General features: G+C 35.4%; 1 protein-coding gene across 1 annotated transcript in view; it reads left to right on the top strand.

The window, feature by feature from the left end:
- EXOC4 (exocyst complex component 4) overlaps window positions 1-15,442 on the top strand; it is an 890,815-nt gene that overhangs the window by 395,634 nt on the left and 479,739 nt on the right. The window contains exon 10 of the mRNA XM_036759981.1: window positions 12,653-12,749. Coding sequence (XP_036615876.1) covers window positions 12,653-12,749 — 97 coding nt within the window. The remainder of the gene's footprint in view (window positions 1-12,652; window positions 12,750-15,442) is intronic.

Genomic DNA, 15,442 nt, shown 5'->3' with positions numbered 1-15,442 from the left:
GGTCGTGAGAATATGTACTAGAGTAGTGACCAGGGGAATGGGCCGAAGGAGCTCTGTCACTTTTCTGTCTTTGCTGAAACCTTTTCCCCTGCCCCCTTCATATGAGTCTGCTGATATATCCTTTACATTCATTAATACTTGTTTAATTTTTGTAATTTAATTCAGGGCTGTCTTATCTTAGGTTTTTATTGAAACAATAGACAATATATTTTGATTTGCCATTTTAGTGAGAGCTCTGAGGTAGCTCGGCTTCATTTACTAAAGCGTTTATATAAATTTCTATGCTTGTGGACAGGTCACATTAATCACTGCAGGCGCATGCAGCCCGCAGGCCACATTTCGGAGAGCCCTGATTTAATTGCTAAGATGAAGCTCAAATGTAGCTTCCTTTACAAAGTCTTCCCTGTTAGAAATAAGTCTTTCACTTTGCATCTTGCACAGCACTTTATATATTTTTTTATGTACCTATCTTGTTCTTTTAGCAGAGTTCTAATTAATTTTTAGGCTCTCTCCCCTCCACTCATGAGGGCAGAGATCATTTCTTACAATCTCTGTATCTTACATACTATAACATAGTGGGCATTTAATATTTTTTCCCTAAATTTTTGTCATCTAAATTATTTGGATTAGTAAATAATAGTTATTAGCCTAGGGTACTACTGAGTAGTCAAATAACCATTCATATAACAGTGATTACCAGCAGTCGTTTTGAGTGATAACAATGTCATGGCTTATGGCTCTCTGGAAAGATCCATTCTGGTTTTCTGTGGCCATGGTGAGAAAATATGTCCTTGCTTGTAATGACTAGGAAGTTTACTATTGCTAATTACAACTAAACACTGACTTTGGGTTTGATAGTAAGGAGATTTAAAGCCACCTGTGCCTCAGTAGTCCAGATGTTTCCAATGAGGCATGAAATAATGCTGTTTCTTTTCAGGAGCCAAAGCTGATTATTTTTGTCAAGAAGGTAAATGCTACCATGTTTTGCAAAGGGTATTTTGCCATTCACATTGTTTGAATAGCTTTAGATCTAACATACTGTTTATATTCATTTTGGCCTTGTTTTAAATCTGCTATTTCACTTTTGTTTTCTCCACAATTCTTAAAAATGAATCTCTTTCACTGTAGAGAGTGTTTATATTTAAGCATGCCCCAGGATACGTAAAAGGCTAAGATAACTTTTACCAATGACATCTTTCTTCTGTGATCTAGTATATTTATGTACTAATCTTTTCTGGTACCTTGGGCTCCAATGAAGACCATTTCACAAGCGAAATAAGATTGATGGTCTCAATCTGTTTCCTGCTTGATGCTTATCCACATCATAAATCTACCACTCAACTGGCAAGTTATCATCAGGAGACACCCATTACTAGCCAAACATAAATGTTAGGTCAGCACTGAGGTGTAGGCAGATCTGATTGGAGAATTTCACTACATCTTGTCTTTGTTCATGTAGCTCTTGCTTTATTTTAACTAAAACTAGGAACAGTAAAACCTCCTCATCTGAAACTAGAGTGAAGAGAGAAAGCTCATTGGCTATTTTAATCATGAAAGATGAGCCAGCTCTGACATTTCTTACATGGTGCAAAAAATGCCAATAGTTTTCCAATTCTACAAACTTGATATGCTACTGCCATCATCTGTTAAATCTGATAGTACAAGCTGAATGGTCCCCATAACTCTCACAGGTACTTGACAGGGCCAATTAAAAAAATCACTTTTTGCTATTATGAGTTTGACAAACATGAACATCCATATTCAAAGACCAGGAGAGATTATATATGAAACTATTACTCTTACATACAACTTTTTAAAAGTACGTAACAAGTATATAACATGTAAAGTATTTAACAAATTCAACACATTAGTTCCAGAACTGTCCTACTTGTCTTTATCTCCCTCTGAACTTCCCTGTTTTCTTCTGATCATTAAAACAAAAAAAATCTCATTGATTCATCATTAATGCTCTTTTCTTGAAAAAAAAAAAAACAAGTATTTTTAGCATGATTATGACTTTTCTCCCTCTCTCCCAAACAAACATACACCTCCCTTGTAACCAATAAGCATGATCAAGCAAAAATAACTGATGGAGCCAGTTATTACTGTTGTAAATGCCCCTCGCTCTCTCCAGTATTTCTGTATTGGTGGAATTAGGTTGGCTTGAGTAAGAAGGACAGTCTTAGAAGGGGAAAAGAACCAAAGAGCCACATGCTACCTGAAGTAGTTAGAGTATGAATGGGGATAGGGACTCAATAATGGGGATGGGGTGTTTATAGATTGATTTCATTTATATATGTACATATATATGCATATGATAACTATGTCTATGTACTTATACCTATAAACATACATTCATATGTGTCTATAGACACATATATAGAGAAAGTGCAAGTACTTACACCTTTGGTATATTTTTCAGCTGATAATCGATCTTCTTCCCCTCTGATTGCTTCTATTGAAACACTAAGTATAAACCCTAAGTCACTTCAAAGTTATCTGGCTGTACAGAATTGGAGCTTCACAAAGCAAGGTTCCTAGTATGAGTTCTTCCATTTGCTGTACCCTAGGGATGAATCTGAATAATGGGATAATCATACATTTAGTGTGAGCTATTTATAAATATTCTTTAGTGATGAGGACTATACACATATTCCTTAGCTTCTGATGAACTTTTGAAGCTGTGATGATTTCATAAGATTCATTGGCTGTTAGCATGTATTATGATGAGTAAGGTCAGCCTAGTGCATTCAGATGTATGATAGGAGACCCAGCCAATTCATTTTGAATCTTTAGTATCACTCTACTGGCCACTAAAGGGTACTTAATAGGTTTGAGATAATTAGGTCAAGGGAATTGGTAAAGAATGGAGGGAAAGGAAGGAATCAATGCAATCTCCTTATATAGTCTTAAAATAAAGTGAATTACAGGATAATGTCACTAAGCTAGCAACATTCCACAAAGGTTATCAGTTAAAGTTCCTTTTTACTTTATTGATCAACCATTTTCCAAACGTGCATCCAATGATCATGATTCCTTTGGTAATTTACTCATATCTCATATTTTATTCTTCATGGAGCAAGCCATTTTAGACATATTTCATATAAATATATACATATATATAGAGAGAGAGAATTAGATCTATATGTCTAATTCATGGAACATGACATTTTAGCCATATTACACACATATATGAAATGTCTAAATGGCATGCTCCATGAATTTTATATACATACATGTGCATATTTGTATGTAAAATTCAGGATACTAATGTACCCATATTTGCCTTCTACTAAAGGAAAGTATTCAAGTAAACACATTTTCCTGATTGTTCTTAGGGTTATAGGATCTAAGTACTTTAGCCATAATCTAGTTTCGTGTTATCATTTCACAGATGAGTAAACTGAAGCTCATAGCTGAAAGGACTTCCCTAAGATGACATAGAGAAGCTATGTAGCAGAGGGGATAGATAACTTGGTTTTTTGCTAGAAAGACCTGGGTTTGTGTTTTGCCGCTAATACATGCCGGCTCTATGACCCTGGGCAAGTCATTAACCACTTTATGCTCTAGGCAAGTCAAATAATAACATATAAGTTGAGAAAAGGTGCCCATATGCTTTTATAGAGGAATATTCTTCATCTGAAAGTTTCATATGCCAGAGAAATATCAGGTCAAGTTCCTATTCTTGTCTCTACTCTGATTTCTAGGAAAAACTAATTTGATATCTGGTTTTATTTTTCTTTCCCTCTACTCTTTTGATTTGTTTCTAAGAAGACTAAATCAACAAATGACTAGTCTTAATCACCCCCAAAAGAGTGGGAAACATACCTTTCTTTTCTTGGTAGAAGGATGGAGGGCTAGGACTGTTGTATATGCTATCAGATGCAGTCATTTTGTTAGTTTAGTCTTGAAGAAATTTTTCTTTGTTGTTAGGATGCATTTAGTGGAGAAGTGCATACTGGGAAGCTATTCAAATATTTTGCTTAAGCATAAATATTTGTTATTTATTTAGAAAAATAGAAGGAGCTGAAACAACTGAAAAATCAAAAGAATAAATAACATTATATATTTGTTCAAACTAACCAAAAACCACACATCCAAAACTAAAACAGTAAACACTCTACTTCACAATCAAGTAATTACCAGCTGCAACTATATTAGGTCTTTCTTTGTCCCTATAAAAGAATGCCATCTTCATTTCTTGTTTGAATAGTTTCTTTAGTTTTACCTCCCCCGCTCCACCCCATAAGTGCTTACAATACCAACACATTAAAATGTAGTGTTGCTGGTCTTCTTAAAAGAAAATTTATGTGAGTGTAGAAATATATGTAATGGTAGTAACTGTGTTAATCAAGTCACTCTCCCCCACTTCAAGTAAGTGGTAAGATACCTTAACCAACTAGACTATGGGTGAAAAATCCTTGGAACTGGAGTGATAGATCATCTGTAAAATATCAACGTAGTTGACAGAGTTATTCCTGAAATTGGGTTGAGTATGGTGTTCCAGCAAAACCCCTGAGGAGGAACTTCTTTGGGGGCAGAGAGGTGGGAAGGTGGGACATCCACTTTGAGCTTGACCTAGAATTCCTTTTTCCTTCTGCCTTACCCCCTTTTAGTTGGAGGAACTTGCAAAGTTTTGAGGATTTTGACCATCTTCTGATTGGTGTCATAGAGCTACCCCAGATCAACCGAGAACAGTGTTTGACAAGACAGATAGGATGTAGATTCATGACTCCACAGTGAGCCCAGCAAAGAAGCTATACCATGCCTGATAGAAACTTCTTGAGCACAAAGGGGAGAAAAGGACTTATGGCAGCTGGAATCTATGTGCTAGCTATTTACTCATGTGTTCTCTAAGCTTGAGCCCACTTTTCCGTAAACTCTTCATCCTGCGAGATCACTTTAGCCTTGGAACTCACTCCTCATGAGTACTCTGTGCTCTGGAGATCCCTGTCTCCCTCTGATTGGAGGGTTAAAAGATCCTCCTAGAACCTCCATTTAAGGATGTTGCCCTGTCCAAACCCCTCTTCGTTTCCCACCCTGGTTTTTAGCGTACTTTTGTATATTGTCTTCCTTACTAGATTCTAAGGTCCTTGAGGGCAGGGACTATCTTTTGCCTTCTAAAAACTAGTTTAGAAATCTCTGTCTCTCTTTCTGTCTGTATCTGTCTATCTGTCCATCTATCTGTCTGTCTGTCTACCTATCTGTCTATGTACACATATGCTGAATTTATTAAGGTGATACTATAAGAAGTGCTGGTAAAAAACAATGCCCCCCAAATCTGCGAAATTTTCTCCTACAAGTAGTCAGCCAGTCAATAAACATATATTAAGAACCTTCTATGTGCCAAGTACTATGCTAAGAGCTGGGGATTTAAAGAAAGACAAAAGATATTCTCTGCCTTCCAGGAGTTTACAATCCAGTGGCTAAGACTAAATCAATTATCTACTGATAATCTCTAGGGAAACACACTGGTGGGGGCTTGGGAACTATAACAGTAGAAAAGATACTTCCCTCCTCCCTTCTCCCAGTCCCTTAGGGATATCCCTAGATCTCTGTCAGAAAGTAGTATATGAGCTTTGAAGATCCCATTCATCAATGGGAGAGCTGGGATAAATGTTTCTGCACATGTATTACAAGTAGAATTAAAAAGTAACTTAGACATCATCTAGTCCAGCCCCTTTGTTTTATAGTTACCTTAGGAAACTCTGGTCAAAGAAGCACTCAAGTCACAGGAGTAGTTAATGACTACTGAGACAGACCAATCTTGTTCTTCATAGGGTTCATGTGAGGGAAGGGGAACTCAGGAAAGGTAGTGAAAATCCAAGAAGGGAGAAATGCTGAGTAAAGTCAGAGATAGAGTCTTGGAGGAAGGGGGAAAATAGATATTCAAAGTGCTCAGGTTCTTTAGTATTAATATTTTAGATCAGGTATATCAGGGGTGAAATAAATAACTTCTGCGGGGTGGGCTTAGACCCTAAGCACCAATCATATTCTTGATTATAAAGGGAAAGTACTTCCTGACTTCTAAGTAACCAGCTTAGAAATAAACTTTAAAGACACAATTTATTGATAAATTGGGATCTATATTGATTTTTTTAAATGTACATTATAGCCATCTTTATCAACAACTAACATTTGTTATATGGTTATCAGGAGTACATGGCTACATTAACTTTATTATCGTCAAATTTGTGAGCAATATTGTAGATAACATTGGATACCCATTTGGGTTGCCTTCTATATAATAGCAGTGTTATTTCATGAAAATATGAAAGCACGCAAGATGCATTTGGTTTTCAAATGTGATGGAAATCATCCTTTGGAAAAGTATCTTCTGCCAATAATATATGACTCATTCTGTCTTCCTTCTTCATTGTTTTCTGAACTGATGAAGTAGAGTGCATTGAGTACACATGGTGAAAAAATCTAAATGCCTGGGATTTGAAAATGCCCTTAGAACCACATAACATTGGAATTGAAAGGAACTGTAGAGATCGTCATATTTCTCCTCTCTTAGTAGGCAAGGGGAAGTCACTGACCCATGGTTATACCCCTAGTTATCAGCAGAGTCAGAATGCGACCCCAGGTATCCTGACTTCCAACACAGCACTGCTTCCACTTAATAGTCCAGTAAGTGGAGTATTGAGCTAGGAGTCCTACGGAGCAGTAATACTAACAGCTGACAAAGTGTACGATGCTTTAAGGATTGCAAGGCTTTTTGCATGAACTAGCTCCTTAAAGCCTTACAAGATCTTTTTTTTTGGGGGAGGGGGTTGATATCTAGTCATTATTATCCTCTCTTTACATATGAGGAAATTAAGGCTCAGAGAAAGCATCTTGCCCATGGTCACATAGTTAGTGAGTATGAGGGTCAACATCTGAATCCAGATATTCCTGTCTCAAGTCCAGCCATTTCTTTGCATCCCCAAACTGCTTCTCCAGAGTTCTTCCCTAGAGTTGCCCTTACCAGTTAATGAGTTAGAGTATATTCTGTGTTCAGAATATTATGTGTATTTGTGTCTTCTACATCCTTCTAAGACACTACCTTCTTTAACCCACCAGAAGTCATCACCACCTAATCCTATACTTTGCCTTTTGCTTTGGAATTTTAACACCTCCATACCTTATTAGTGATCAGCAGTAATTAAAGTTTTGAGAGAGAAGACTTATTTTGTTCTCTTCTACAAGTACTGGCTCCACACTTGTGTAATGTTGCCAAACAGATAAGACGGATGTGTTTTATTCATTGCTATAAAGTTAGTCCCAGTCAGTGATAATCATTAGTGCTGGGTGACTTACTGTAACAGGAATAGCACCCTTTTCTTAATTTGAACCTGCATTTCCTAGTTCATGCTTCGGTTGTTCATACTTCATTTCCTTCCTTGATAAGTCAGTTAGTGACTCAGTCTATTGGAAATTGCAAAGTCTTAAGTTAATAAGAATTGGATGATATCCCTTTGGTGAGATGTTTCTCCTCTTAGACTTCTTCCCCAAATGTAAATTCAGTTATGTATATATGAACTTAATTATTTTTTAGATCTTTCTGGAATTAAAATTTAGGGAGCCTGCTTTTGGAAAAACTCTTCATTTAGTTTGTCTGATAATTGTTAAGAATCTCATGTGTTTTTATTCACTCTTGGCACATTTATATAAAACATACAAATAGTGTTGGACAGCAGGAAATGGAAATAAATGTTAAACATTACTATGTCTTAATATTAATACAAAACTATTATTGATGTTTGTTAATTAATATTAATATAAATAATGCATATATGAGTATGTCTTAAACATTTCTGAGGCTAACAAATTTGAGGATGATATATCGTTACGAATGTACCCACATGTTCCTAATAGTAACTAATCAACATCTTGTTCATTCACCTCACTGAACATTTTTCTGTTTATCTATTTGTTATCAGTGTTTATCTCAGAGAAGAACTTAAACCATCTGGTTCTCATAGTTAATTGACTTTCTACTTCTTAATGACTTGAAAAGGCTTGAGACAGGAATAGGTTCTCTATGGATGCATTTTGTCCCAGATAGGAAGTGTGAAATAGTGGACAGAAATCTTGCCTGGCATCCAGAAGACCTGTGTTCAATTCCTGCTCAGTTCTATCAGATACTGTACTTATAATCATGGGCAAGCTAGTTAATTTCTCAGTGTTTCATACAAGTCTTCAAGACTAAACTGCAGAAAAACTGCTGGTCTGTATTCTGATGAAATCAGATTCAGATCTACTACCACCCCCAACAAACTACTTATAACATTTATTTGCGAAATACGTGTTGATCAAGGCAAGAGACGGACTTAATAGCAGTAGTGTGTTTCTAAATGTTTAGCAACCAGCTCTCTGGAAAAAATGTACACACAATATAATTTTGAATTTTATCTGAATTGTCAACATGTTCTTCAGACTTTCTTAGGTCTACAGCAGAACCATATATCAAGCCCAGATTTGGAACATTTGCCAATTTCCGAGGTATAGATGCTCACATTGAAAATTTAACAATGGGTTCTAATAAAATGGATCAAAACTAGATCTAGCATACTTGTGTTTAGTAATCACTGACATTCTGTCTTTTGAATAATGATTGATTTTGATTTTATGGAAGTCAAAGCTTCGGATTCTTTTAAATAATTTATTGCTATTTACCCTTGAAACTATAAGAAAATACAGAGTAACAGAAAACACTAACTTCCTAACATTTTTAACTAAAGGACTTTTTCTTTGTATAGTATGCATTTCCTGAGTAGCTCATAGTAACCTTAGAAGTGTCCAGTATGCGTTGCTTTTAGTTCTGAGTCCCTTGAGTCATCCTGTCATGCTCTCATTTTTTGAAACAGAAAATATAATTGGATGCAGTTTTTCCCCATCTTTCTGCTATATGTATTTCACAAATAATACTATTGTCAATTTTCCTTTCATTTCAGCTATCTATCATCATTCAGATTTTTCTTTGTTGTCTATCACCAGAGTTGCTCATCACCTAGGCATTCTGACAGCGAAGATTAAGCTATAAACATAATAAATGAGGGACAGGGAAAATCTACTTTTTCTCTCTGCTTTTTTGGAGATTGAATAGTGTGTTACTTGAGAATGTCCATGACAGATACTTCCAGGTTACTGGCTTAGTGAAAGGCACAAAAAGAGAGGCAAGTCTTATTTTTCTGGCTGAATATTGAAATTTGTGCTATTGCATTATGCCACCCTTCCCCGATCTATGTTGTTGTTGCCTGCTGACCTCCTATTCATTCTGTATTTCTCCGTGATTCTGGCACATGGTTCACAGTCTTTCATGCCAGCCGTTCTCCTTATATCATCCACAGAGACTTCAGTATACACATTGGTCACCCTTCTGTCACCCTGTCTTCACAGTTTTTTGAACACCCCTGCCCCCACTCTCAAGACTCCATCCTTTTCTGCACTAATTCACTTACCTGGTGGGTAACAGCACTGGCCATCACTTGAAATTGTCATTTTAAAATCCTGGACTCAAAGATTCTCTTCTTCTCTACAACTCCCCAACCCCTTGTTCCTTCCATACTTAATCTGCTTTCTCATGCTGCTTTTATTGTTCTGGTTTTATGAGTCCTGATCCTTCAGCTACTTCAGTCAGTATGCTCTCATTTCCACCCTTCAGTCCCCTTACCGCAATCCATTGTTCCTAGTTTTGAACTATCAAATGCTTTTGGAGGAAATCACAAAATTTTAACATTTGGTACTAGATCCACTAAGAATTTAAACTATCTAACCTCACCTGTCCTGTGACAACTTCTTGGCAATTCTTTTAAGCACCTCTTGCTGACTCTTGATTATACCATCTACAATAGCTGTTCCAACCTTCTAAAGTCCACAGCCCTATCCTTTCCCCTCTTCTCAGGAACTGACTTCACCTGTTTTGCTGAGAATATTCAAACTATCTGATGTGAACTCTCTACTCTTCATTCTTATTAATGCCTTCTGCTCTTTCTTCCAGTATCAGAACAAAAGGCCTTCCTCATTAAATCCAGTGCCTCTACTCATACCTTAAAGTCCCATCACCTCCAGTCTCTTTATAACCTTGCTCCCTCTCTCTTCAACTGCTTGTTTCTTCCGTCACTTCATCTCTCTTGGATCCTTGTCCTCAGTCTACAAACATGCTCAAGTCTTTATATCCTGAAAAGATGTTCTTTCCCTGATAGTGCACAAGTTATTATACTAATTTTCATCTCTCTTTTACTGCCATATTCCTTGTAAAAGTAATCTACACTTGTTGTTTCCCATTAATCATAACCCCCGTTCACTTTTCACTCCTTTGAAAAACTGGAAGACAAAGCAGTATTTGCTTTATGTTAAGCGAAATGAGGCAATGTATAAAGCAGGAGTTTAGGGGGGAAAAAAGCAAGAATTCATTGATGGGTCATTCTGAAGGCTACAGATAGGAGGAAGAATTTATACTTCCTGAAGGAAGAGTAGGATTTAGATGGCCAGAGAGTTGGTCTGAGAGAGTTTGTCATATAGGGAGTGAGTGGAGGGAGTATAATTTGAGAAAAGACCCCAAAGGAGAATTTATAGAGTACGTTCAGGAGCTAATTAAGAGACAAATTTGCCAATTTCTGAGTTGTGACTGGATTCATTATTGAGCAACAACTGAATCCTAAAGAAAGTTTTTATATTGAATAAATTGCTGTGTTAATTTGGTGGGGTTATGTTGGGTTAATAAAAAAATTAATTATGCTTCTTATTGGAAAAAATTTCTTTCTTTCATGTATTACTATTTAGTGACTCAAAATAAGCTTCTAATATTCTTTCAAAGTTGTATAGGTTATTGAGTCTGATGGGACAAAAAATATCGTTGTGTGTCTTAGGACTGGCAGTGAAGAATGGGGATAGAAAGAAAGGGGAAGATGATTGATTGACTAGGAAAGTAGACATGTGTGTTAAAAAAAAAAGGGTACCATCACGTGCTGTTTTTTTTTCTTTTTGCATTTGTTCCATATGTTCTTTAGTGGTGAGTTTTATTGTGTTTTTAAATCAGAAAAGTAGCTTTCTTGCTAATCTGGGTACTAGATATACCCTACCTTTACTGTGTATTTAATGACTCAAAATATATATATTTTCAGTGGAGAGAGAAAAGCTTCTCAGCTTACTATCTAGGACTGTACATGATATTCTGTATACCAGCCTCTTAGCCAAAACAAATAAAGAAAAAAACTAGTATACTTAGTTGGTAAAAATATTATAGTAAACATCTGTCTATATCTAGATTTCCCAAAATGATTTGTCCACAGAGCAATTTGGGTTTAAAATGTATTTCTGAAACCTGCAAATTCTAGTCTGAGATTTGAAGTATGCCTATTTTGGAAAATTGGGGAGAGAAAATAGTTTTCATACCAGAAAATTGTCAAATCTAATAACCATTTTTGATATATAATTTTGTACTTAATTTTCTAGCGAGGAAATACCTGTTGCATAAGGATGCTCTCCCATGTGGGAGACCCAGGTTTTTACATGGAGCACAATTTAGCAAATGTCTATGGAGACAGTTAGCTTTCTGATAAATCTATATTGTTTCATTGACTTCTGAAGTCTTGAAATTGTATACAAATATAGGTCAGTTTCCAGTGTGTCTCCTATAATATTCAAATAATTGACAAGTATAATTTATTTTTATTTTTTAAAGCATATCTTTAAAAATTTGTGTCTGGCACCATTGAAAAAAATTATTAGAATAACATTTGCAAATGGTGATTGTATGTTTGTGTTTCAGAATTTAAAGTGATGTGATGCTAACTAAGGTGCAGGGCAGATTAACATTCCCCTGATGCCCTTATTTGGAGAAATAGGGTCAAATTTCTTGAATTGGTAGCAATGTGTTAGTAGGAATTGTATCTGAGAGTTGGAATGGATTTTAGAGACCATCAAGCTCACCCTCCTCATTTTACAAGATGTAAACAAGACCCAGAGAAATTTAGTGACTTGTCCAAGTGATGTGTCCAAGTCACTTTTCTAGTTAGTAGTAAAGCCAGAACCAAGATTTATGTTCTATTCCTAATTCTTTGCTCTAGCAAAGCATGTAATGCCCCATATCTCTCTGAGTGGTATAACGGTATGGTGGATTAGGTACTAAACTTAGAGGAAGGAAGCCTTTGGTTCAAATCAACCTCAGATACTTATTGGCTGTGACGCTGGTGAAATTGCTTAACCTCTTTGTGCCTCAGATGTTCTCATATGTAAAATTAGAAGTTTGGACCTGATGGCTTCCAAGGTCCGTCCATATCAGCTCAAAATCTTTCGTCTCGTAATCCCTGCGTGCCTAAAAGTTACATGTAGATTATTGGCTAAGTAATGCACTGATATCTTGCTAAGCTCAACTCTGAAATTTGTTTGGCTTATAGTTTGGGCAGAATACTTAACCTAACTGCTGCTGAAACTTTTCATCGGTAAAATAAGTATAGTTATAGCAACCTTCCATCATGGTAGCTATGAAGAATAACAGATTAAAAAATGATACAGAATTCTTTAGTAAATACCATTTTGTTATTGTCCATTTTTCAGAGAGAGTGCTACTTACTGATAGTATGTCCCAAGTCTGTGATCTTGTTTTATTCCTTGTTTTAAAAGTTACAGTTTGGTAAATAATTTTTTAAAATTTTTTTTAAAGGAGGACCTGATGACAACTTAATTGAAGGTGGAGGAACAAAATTTGTCTGCAAACCTGGAGCCCGAAACATAACTGTCATATTCCATCCATTACTCAGGTAAGGTAGAACCTGTGATTGATCAGTATTTTTATTTATGCCAATATGTTGAGTATCAATAGTGTTATTTTTCAGTATTCTACATGACCCAAGAAAGACCTGTTCTATTCTCTAGAGTCTTTCTATCAAAGTTAGAGAGCTTATTGGAAAGAAGTAAATCATTCAAGTGTCAAATTCCTAAGTCTTCATATTTGATTTTTTTTTCTTTTGTAAGATAATGCATCTCTAATTTACACAATGGATATCCTTTGTGAATCAGGAGGGTTTTGAACAAATATGGTTGTCTCTCCTCCCTGGTGGAAAAAAAAGTGAGGACAATACAGTAATCAAATTTTCAGTGTTTTATGATGAAAACAAATGTGGAGTGAAATGAAGTCTTGAAATATAAAGTGTATTTTGGTTCCATAATATAGGACATAATGTTTTGTTTTTCTGTTAAAGAAATATTAATCATGAAAATGTTTATTGATACAGATATTGAAGATAATATTCTTTATTTCTCTTCTTCATCATGAATTGGAAGAGGTTCTGTATTTTCAGATAATGACCCAAATGTAATCAAGCTGGTTAACTTCTTTTGGAGTATAGCTTAGTTGCCTTTCATTAACTCTTTTGGGTCACTCAGATCATTTCTAAGTACCTGGAGTAATGGTTTGATAAATCCTACTCTAATTTAACCCTGGCATAGTTGGTATCATTTAAAAATATAGGCACTTTACTTTTTCATATTCTTATCACCATCATCACCAACCTTCTTCTCTCTTTATTAAAGAGAGCTTATTAAATACATTTTCTGAGAACTATTCTGTTTGGCTAGAGATTAGACCTCTACATGGATGGCTAGTTCCTGAATAGCACCTTCAAGTTGAAGTCAAGAAGACCCAGGTTCACATCGTACCTCTGACACTTAATAGTTTTGTGTGAACTTGCCCACATAAGTCCCCTAACATCTACGTGATCCAAGGCAACTTCCTAGAACCTTATAATTAGAATATTTGTATTTGTGATCTGGTTCATGGAGGGAGTTCCCTATCCTGGGGAAATCTTAGATCCTTTCTTTTAATATATGACATGGAGGGGGTAGAATTATTGTTTATTTGAATATAGTCAAGCAATTAGTTATTTTGAAAATCATTTTGATTCAAAGTTGTTATCTTTAAAAAAAACCCCAGTTTGAATTAAACTGAATTTTTTTCCAAATCAATTTTTATGCAAGAATACACTTAAAAAACCAAGTTATAAACAATAAAAAAATGGAAGTTGTCAAGAAGCTTCTTTCAGTTGTAAGGAGATAACTTTTATAATAAATATTATCATTAAATAAATCCTTTAAATATATATTATATGTGTGTATGAAAGAAACTGAGGCCTTAATAGATAAATCTATGTAGGGGCTAATTGATAAAGGGTTTCTAATAACAGTTGTCATTGATAACTTACAACCTTAGCCCCGGTTTAAATAATCATGGTAGTAAAAACCAACAGACTTTGGTAATTAGTTTATTGCCCTCTATTTCCCAATTACATTGATTTCCTTTAGCAGCCAGTGCTAATTGTTAAGAACAGACAACCCCCCCCCAAAAAAAAAAAGAAAAGAAAAAAAGGGTTAATTATTATAGCCATTTCTTAACCTAAATTTAACCCTACAGGTAACCAAGAATATATAGAATTCACATTCCTGTATGCCTTAATTGTGTACCGTTTGTTACTTATTCGTTGTTATAAACAATAGCTACTAGCCTTTGGTAAAGGCCTTTTCCAAATATTAAGGATTTTTTTTAAGGCTGAAATGAAAGATTTACATAGAATCATAGAGTTGGAAGGGACCTCAGACCATCAAGTCCAACCAGTAGTTGAAGAGGAATCCCATCAGCGGCATCCCAGATAAGGGATCAAACAGTATAAACCTCAAAACTTGCACTATGTGGTTTTCTTCCCCTTGCTTCCCAAGACAGCCCCATGTGAAAATCTGCCTCTCTTTCTCCATTGCCCATTGCTGCCAGCTCTATTTGACATCCTGATTAGTAATGACTCCTTTCTATGTGTTTTTTAGAATACCGATGCTATGTGGGACATGAAACATCTTGACAATAGTTTTGTCTTTTCTTTTTTATGCTGGTTTACAAGAAAGTTGCTCTCTATATTGTGATATGCCACCAGGTAGCCTTTCTCCTGATTACTAATCTGAGTTTTAAGGCTTATCGTATCTGCCACTGGTTTTACTTGCTAGTTTGATGTCCTCTACCTTATAGAGTTATAATTTATTATTGATTAGAACTGGGAAAAAATTTACTTGTAGCTTTACTAAATTGTTTATCACTCATTGTATAATGCTAATTGTAAAGCCAGAAGAGTAGTATGTGCATGGCAAGGTAAGTTAATTCCTTGATAAATAAGTACCAAGTATGGACTACAAATTAGCCCATGCTGCACATATTCTCCAAATATATACATTGTAGACTGTCATTGGATATTCATGGGAAAGCTTTTGGAACTTAAAATGACTGAAATGTTTCAGTTGTAAGTATAAGACCATTTTAAGTCTTTGGAACTGTATTTCCCTCTTCATATGTTATTATGAGCTAAGTAGTTTCATCTTAATGGCATATATAGAATGGTGGTTTTCTTTTTGATAAAAAAAAAAGTTGGCATTTAATATAGTATTCCATCTTTTAGCTTTAACATTTCTCTTG

Source organism: Trichosurus vulpecula, chromosome 5 (genome assembly GCF_011100635.1).
Source record: "Trichosurus vulpecula isolate mTriVul1 chromosome 5, mTriVul1.pri, whole genome shotgun sequence".
Taxonomy (NCBI): Eukaryota; Metazoa; Chordata; class Mammalia; order Diprotodontia; family Phalangeridae; genus Trichosurus; species Trichosurus vulpecula.
Note: the sequence above shows the minus strand (reverse complement) of the source record. Positions and strands in the feature narration are given on the sequence as shown.